This window comes from Terrapene carolina, unplaced genomic scaffold (assembly GCF_002925995.2).
Source record: "Terrapene carolina triunguis isolate 2854851 unplaced genomic scaffold, T_m_triunguis-2.0 Scaffold612, whole genome shotgun sequence".
Classification (NCBI taxonomy): domain Eukaryota; kingdom Metazoa; phylum Chordata; order Testudines; family Emydidae; genus Terrapene; species Terrapene triunguis.
The window spans coordinates 1087466-1094805 of NW_020664963.1; the positions used below are offsets into that span (position 1 = coordinate 1087466).

At 45.9% G+C, this 7340-nt stretch overlaps 1 protein-coding gene across 1 annotated transcript; it reads right to left on the reverse strand.

The window, feature by feature from the left end:
* Window positions 1–3272: 3272 nt before the first annotated feature.
* LOC112116165 (olfactory receptor 6M1-like) lies at window positions 3273–4244 on the reverse strand. Its single transcript, XM_024213493.1, has one exon. The coding sequence runs from the start codon at window positions 4242–4244 to the stop codon at window positions 3273–3275; it is 972 nt and encodes a 323-aa protein (XP_024069261.1).
* Between the last annotated feature and the right edge of the window lie 3096 nt (window positions 4245–7340).

A 7340-nucleotide genomic window follows, 5' to 3' on the forward strand; every position in this document is an offset into this window, starting at 1 on the left:
TATAAGAGTGGTTCATTTATACAAATAGGATGACCACACTCAGTAGATTATAAGCTTTGTAATGATACCTTACAAGAGACTTTTTGCATAAAGCATATTTCAGTTACATTATATTCACACTTATAAACATATTTTTATAAAGCATTATGTAGTGCAGCGTCACATATCCCATCTGGCCTTGGAATCACTGAACCTCCCTCTCCAGGAGTCTGCAGTGAGAGCTGAGCCAAGGGAGCCCCGGCGTATCTCCGTGTGCTCATCTCAGAGGCTCTGTGTATGGGCGGGGGGGTGCTGGCTAAGGAGGGCCTATCGTGCGCTAGCCTGGATTTATATGGCCGGAAGTGGATAGAGAACTCATCACTGCACAGAGACACCAGCGTTTTCCTTTAGCATCAGTGCGAAAGGCTTGAGCTGCTTTCTGAGGCAGCATTGTCCAGTGGATAGAGCACCGGGACTCGGGAGCCCTGGTTCTATCCCCAACTCTGCCATTGGCCCGCTGGGTGCCTCTGTTTCCCCATCTGTAATATGGGCGCAATGATACCAACCTCTTTGTAAAGCACTGTAAGATCTACTGATGCAAAGTGCTAGTGAAGAGCTAGGTGTTAATATCATTCAGCTTGCGGTGAAAGCAGACGTGTGGAAGGCCCAGAGTTCAAGCCCTGGCTTCCCAGGTGTGTGAGAATGTGCATAGGCCAGGGCCTAAGGGAATTAGGCACCCAAACATAATTGAAATTCAGTGCAGCCCCTAGCTGTCTCACACTCCTTTGAATATTCCAGCCAGCGCTGGTACAGCCCGGATCCAGGGAAACGTGTTCAGTGGCTCAGACCCCGCCCCTGCTGTCCTGTTCCACTATGCTCATCCCCTGCTCCGGCTATCGCAGTGTCAGCTCATAGGCACGGCTCAGCTGTGCCCTGCTGGGTGAATGAGAAGGGAGGCCAGCTTGTCCCTTCAGCCTCTGCCATGTCACTGGGTCCCTTGACTCAGCAGCAGCTGTGGGGATGGGACCCCTGGGAGCGGCTCGGACAGGAAAAAGGAGCTCCCTTCATCGATTTATTTCTGTGACGGTCACAAGGACCAACTCCAGCTGATGATCCCGGGCGTGTCGTGCTAGGCACTGGACAAACAGGCGGTAGCCTTTTATTTTATTTAGACTAGATTGAGTGAGGTTATCTTGCACCACCATGGGGCCGGCTCTGAGGGCTACAGTTTGGAGCTCCACAGAGTGAAAATCACCTCTGCTCATTGTCCCTGATCTAGTGACGCTAGGAACATGAGAAGACCAAGGACAGTGGCCACACATACATTCACAACCACAAAGCCTAGTCTGTATGGTACATTGTATTAGAATAACAAGTAAGGTTATGTAAAAGCAGCAAAGAGTCCTGTGGCACCTTATAGACTAACAGATGTATAGGAGCATGAGCTTTCGTGGGTGAATACCCACTTCTTCGGATGCATGTGAGTAAGGTTATGATTAGCCAGGCAGATATAATGCCTATGAATGCCCACACACAAGTTATAAATGAGGTCATAACCCCCAGCCTCAGAGATATTCTAGTGGATTTCTCACCATTTGATCATCAGCAGGGGTGTAGTTCCTGCTTGGGTTCTTCCCCAGGTTTCCCCACCTTTTCTCAACCAGGGACACTCTTTTATATCGTAATTCCCACTCCATCTAACTCCCATGCATGTGCATGAAGGTGCCAACCCTTTTCTCCTTATCCGTATGTCCCCACCCCATGAATATCGGGGCGCCCCATTTTTCATAGCTCCTAATTAGCATTTACACACAGCACGTACCCTGCAGTCGGGACAGGCATTTAAAGATGTCACACTAAGGTCTCTAATGGACTTGAACAATACACTGGGGTCAATTTTCTGCAGCATCACCCATTGGCATATTTTCGCAGTAGCCTTGTGATCTTTACTGGCCTAGGGTTATTCTTTGGTCACCTACATATATCAAGCACTCTTAAGCCTCTGGCCTAGTATGGATAAGCTGAAATCTTACAGGCCTCAGCCCATAGGCCTTGCATTTCAGCCCTGCATTACTTATATACCTAATGCATATTCATTACTCCTAAATATTTATCAGTTGTATTCTTCTATAATCCTAAAATTTAAATCTATTTAGCACACAAGGATTACATATGACATCTCAAATAAATTGCTCAGAACATCACACCACACACTAATCAATGAATGATAAAATGAACAAACTGGCTACCAGGTAACAGAGAAGGATAGTCTCTGTCTTTAAGGCCTCCCGCTCTAGGGCTGGGATTATCAAAGGGCTGGGATTTAGGTGTCTAACCCCCTTAGGCCTCTTTAAAAATCCCACTCTGGTATTGGACAGGACAGAGTGGGCAGATGAAAGGGGATCAGGTGGCAAGTTGAGGGGCCACATCATAACCAAGATAACTTAGAAGAGAAAGAAATGTCAGCCAGGTGTTGGCTTAGCCCATGTCAAACGGGAGGGACTGGGGGCATCACGACAGAGGTGGGTTTTCAGAATGGATTTTGGTTGCAAGCCTATTTCCCATACAAAAAGGTTAGTAAAATAATAGCAGAGATGCAGAATCACCTTAATCATCATGGCTGATGTCAAGGGAAAGGGCCAGGAATAGTGACATACCAAATGACAGTGTCTTCTCCCTCTTACATTCCCCATGGCTCAGAGCCTGGGAATGGAACAAGGAGAGACTTTATTTGATCTTCAGTTGCTAGGTGTGAGGAGGAGCTGAGGTATGGTCCTGGGGAAATGGACCTGGGACTGAGATGTGGAGCCATATAAAGCTAAATCGTGGCCTTCTACAAGCCACCAGCTAGTCTCCAAAGCTGGGATATTTCCAAGGGGAGTTCCAAGGGAAGTTCAGTGACCAATTTCCATTGACTTTCAAAGGAAGTTAGGTGTCTAACTGCCCCAAGCGTCTAAGGCTCCCAATTCCCATTGTCTTTCAATGGGATTTGAGCACCCAACTGCCTTAGAGTCCCTTGAAAACTCTCAGTCCCCCTAGATCTAGTCCACTAGAAGACACTAGACAATTCTCTCTTCTCTTCTCTTCCTATAGTTTCTTTCTCTCTCCCTTCCCATGGCAAAGCTGTATGTCTCAAGGAAGGCCCACATACTCCTTCTCGATGCTCTTGCATTCTCAGCCAACTCCCATAATGTCTTCTGGTTTCCTCTCCACCCTCAGTCCCATGTATCCCTGCAGGAGGGATGCTGGGAATGAGTCCATCCCGGTGCACTGAGTGGTGGGGAGCCTGGCTTTCAAGCACTCTTAGGGAGGGCAGTGCCCATCCGGCCCATCCCATCCCTCAGCACTTCCTTCACCGCCTTGTTCCTGAAGCTGTAGATGATGGGGTTGAGCAGGGGTGTCACAACCGTGTTCAGCACCGTGGCTGCCTTGTTGAAGCCCGCGGAGGAGTTGTCGGACGGCTTGACGTAGATGAAGATGGAGCTGCCATAGTAGAGCGAGGCCACCATGATGTGGGAGGTGCAGGTGGTGAAGGCCTTTTGCCTGCCCTGGGCTGAGGGCATCCTCATCACCGTGGCGACAATGCAGAGATAGGACACCGTTGTCACAGAGACGGAGCTGAGGAGGAAGAAGGACGAGATGGCCAAGTCCAGGGCCCAGAGGAGGCTGGTGTCGGCGCAGATTAGCTCTAGCAAGGGGGCGCTGTCGCAGAAGAAGTGGTCGATGGCGTTGGGCCCGCAAAAGGGCAGCCTGGCCTTGAGCACCATGGAAGTCGAGATGAAGAGGAAGCTGCTCATCCAGCAGGACAACACCAGGCTGAGGCAGACCTGGCCGCTCATGATGGCCGTGTAGCGCAGTGGGTTGCAGATGGCCATGTAGCGGTCCACAGACATGGCAGCCAGCAGAAGAACCTCAGCTGAGCCTGCCAGGAAGTAGACGTAGCCCTGGAGGGCGCAGGCCAAGAAGGAGATGGTCTTGCGCTGGGAGAGGAGGAGAAGGAGCATTGTGGGTGTGACAGTGGTGGTGCCGAGCAGCTCCAGCAGCGAGAGGTGGCTGAGGAAGTAATACATGGGCGTGTGGAGGCGGCGGTCCAGCCTGATCATGAAGATAACCAGAGCGTTCCCCAGCAGCGTCAGCATGTACATCATGAGGAAGAGGAGGAAGAGGGGCAGCTGCAGCTGGCCGAGGCTGGAGAAACCAAGAAGGACAACCTCAGTGATTGCCGCTGAAGACTGATTCACTGGGGTCCTCCGAGCAGGATCCATTGGGCCTGCAAGTGAGAAGGAAAGGATTGGAAGTCGCCCCCCATGAGGTAAATTGACAGGGTGAATGGGAGTCCACACACAACACAGATCCTGAGTGGAGGGGTCGAATCCACAACACGGATCCAGGGTGGGGGGGAACTAATAACTTTCCAAAACTAAAAACTTCTTTTTCCCCACAGTTTCTGGTTTTTAGTTAAAAGCAGAAATTCCAGAATTTCAGTTCTCTCCCCCCCCACCACCCCGTTTTTTCCTTTCCTTTTTTCCCCCCTGTCCGACACAGTAGAATAAACGAGATGTACATTTCTGATTTGACTTTCTAAGTTTTCTTTCCTCAGTGGGTGTTTTTCTCTTTGCCCATAACTTTTGCAGAAGGTCAGTGGAACAGGAGCAATCCCACAGCCCAGGCAACCGCTCTAACCTCCAGACTATTCTTCCTTTCATGGGGTCCTTCTGCCCCAATGCTAATTTACCCTGTGACCTTGGATGGGTCACTTCTTTATTACCACGTCGGAGCTGTGGCAGACTGCCTCTAATTAAGGCCCTGACTCAGCTTAAGCGTGTGTCTAAAGGCCAGACAATTAAAGGGATTTAGTGGGATTTTCAAAGACTGTTGAAGCTAAAGGACAGTGTTGGCACCAGAACAGGTGGGGATAAACTGCCCATGGATCAATTGAGGCTGGTATGAGAAGGTTTCTAACCACCAGCGGAGGGAGGTTTGGGAACAGCCTCCAATAAGAGCAGTGGGGGGAGAAACAACCTAACAACTTGAAGATGGATCTTGATAAATTTATGAACAGGATAATATGCTGGGGTTGCCACTGATATCAGGGGGCTGGCTGCCAGGACCCAGGGAGTCCCTTCTAATCCTATGTCTTATGGTCCTACCTAGGCTGAAACCTACAGGAGCAAGAAATTCAAGGTAAGTTGGCACTTCGTTCCTTTAATCTCCTTCTCTGGGGCTGGGGGTCCCAGTCCTGCAGTGTTGACATCAGTGAACCGAGTTTTGGCCCTGAATGAGGTGGTAAAAATTTGTATCCAGAACTGGCCTTTCTTCTTTTGTTTTTTTAAAGGAAATTTTTGCAATAACATTTTGGTTTTGTTTTCTGTTTCCTTGGAAAGGTGGTTGATTGGTGGTTTGCCTTCTTTCTTTTCCTTTTTCTCTCATATATTTTGGTGACAAAACAAAAAAAAATGGTTTAGCTTTAATATGAATTTTTGTTTGTTCTTTTTCATTTTCACTGATCAAGAAGAACCAAAGGCTGGAAGTTAAAGCCAGACAAATTCATATTGGAAACAAGGCACAAATTGTTCACCGTGTGCATGATTCACCATTGGAACAAACTCCAAAAAGAAATGATGTTTTCTCCATCTCTTGATATCCAGTCAGACTGGGTGCATTCTGGAAGGTGATTTAGCCAAATACAAGTTATTTGGCTAAATACAGGGGTTACTGGGTGAAATGTAAAGGACTGTGGTATACAGAAGGGCAGGCTACATGTACCCTTAACTCTGACCCACTTCAGGCCCAGCATCACGATTACAGTTGATCAAAGATTTCCACAATTCCATTTTAGCAACAACAAAAATTTGAATTTCAACCCAAATTTTTTGAAAAATCATTGGACGATATTTTCATAAATCCTCGCTCCTGGTTTGGTGTTTTGTTTTGACCAGCTGTAACAAAACCACTAAGCAATGTAATGAATGGTTGTGTCACCGCATGTCATACAATGACCACTCGGGAATTCGTAGCAGCTCTAGGCACAGATTTCTTCCTTCCCTAACACATCGGACCCTAACGTAGTCCCAAGAACACTACTGAATAGCAGACGGGGTGATCTAGAGATGGAGCCATCTATTATACCTTATTCTAACCAGCATTTTTCATGCTTTGTGAAATGCTAACCTCGGTTGGCATAATACATCCGTCCAGGTCTCCTCTTGGATGGTCACCATGGTGATGAATAATGTTGTGTGACCAGTCCTAGTGCTGTGGCCAGCAATGCTGTGTCATTAATAAAGCAAAATTCTCGTGGACATAAACATGTCCACCCATAGACATGTCCTATAGACGTTTTCTTTAGAAGTAAGGAACCAGCACCTTTGTCCTACCCAACTAGTCTGTTCTTTGAGCAGGTGCTCCAATGATATTCTAGTCTAGTCTAGTCTATTTAGTTTCTTCTACTGCTCTCATCACTGTAGTATCAGGCATGGGTGCCAGTGACATTTGAACTACATGAGACTATTCATTAGCTTGGCAGTACAGGACCTATGACACACAACTGAGAACACTTTTAAAAGTCTGGGATTTCTTGTAAGTTTAACCTTAACACTAAGTTTCTTGGCTTTGCAATTTTTAGTTGTTTTGTGAGGGGGCTGAGAGATTTGGGGACTTCTTTCTTTCTTTTTCTGTCTTTCTTTCTTTCTTTCTTTCTGCCTTTCAATACAAGTCTTCTAAGAATTTTGGCTTGGTTTTCCACATGAATTTAAGGGAGTCATGCACCTAAATCCCATGGAAATTCAATGGCAGTTGGGCATTTAATTCTCTTAGTCTCCCTTGAAAGTCCCACCCAAAATTCTGCAAGAAAAGCCATTAGTGTCTGAGCTTTTCTTATCTGCCAGATTACCTTCTGGTTCAAACATTGAAGGTAATAATCAGAGATGATTGAAAGTATTCTATTAATATATTTGTTGATGGAAAATTGATTTTCAACTAAATGGAAATTTTGGGTGGAAAAATCTGTTTTCAGCAAATTTTGAGGGGTGTTTTAAAAGAAAAACAAATTTTGATTAAAATCTGAAAATTTTCAAAGAATAAAACTTTTACAAAACAGGAAAAAATTGTCAAAATGTTTTGTTTATTCTCAAGAAACAGCTAAATTAATTTTGTTCTATTTTTGTCTATGAAATCTGAACATTTTCCATGACAGATTTAGACAAAATGAAAAAAAAAAACTAATCGTCAATTTTTTGGAGGGACGGTCATCAAAAAACTGATGAAAACCTGAAATCCTTCAAAGAAATATTTTGACAAAATGGAATATATATATATATATATTTGTCAAAACTTTTCACGGAGAAAATTATTTCTCTAGG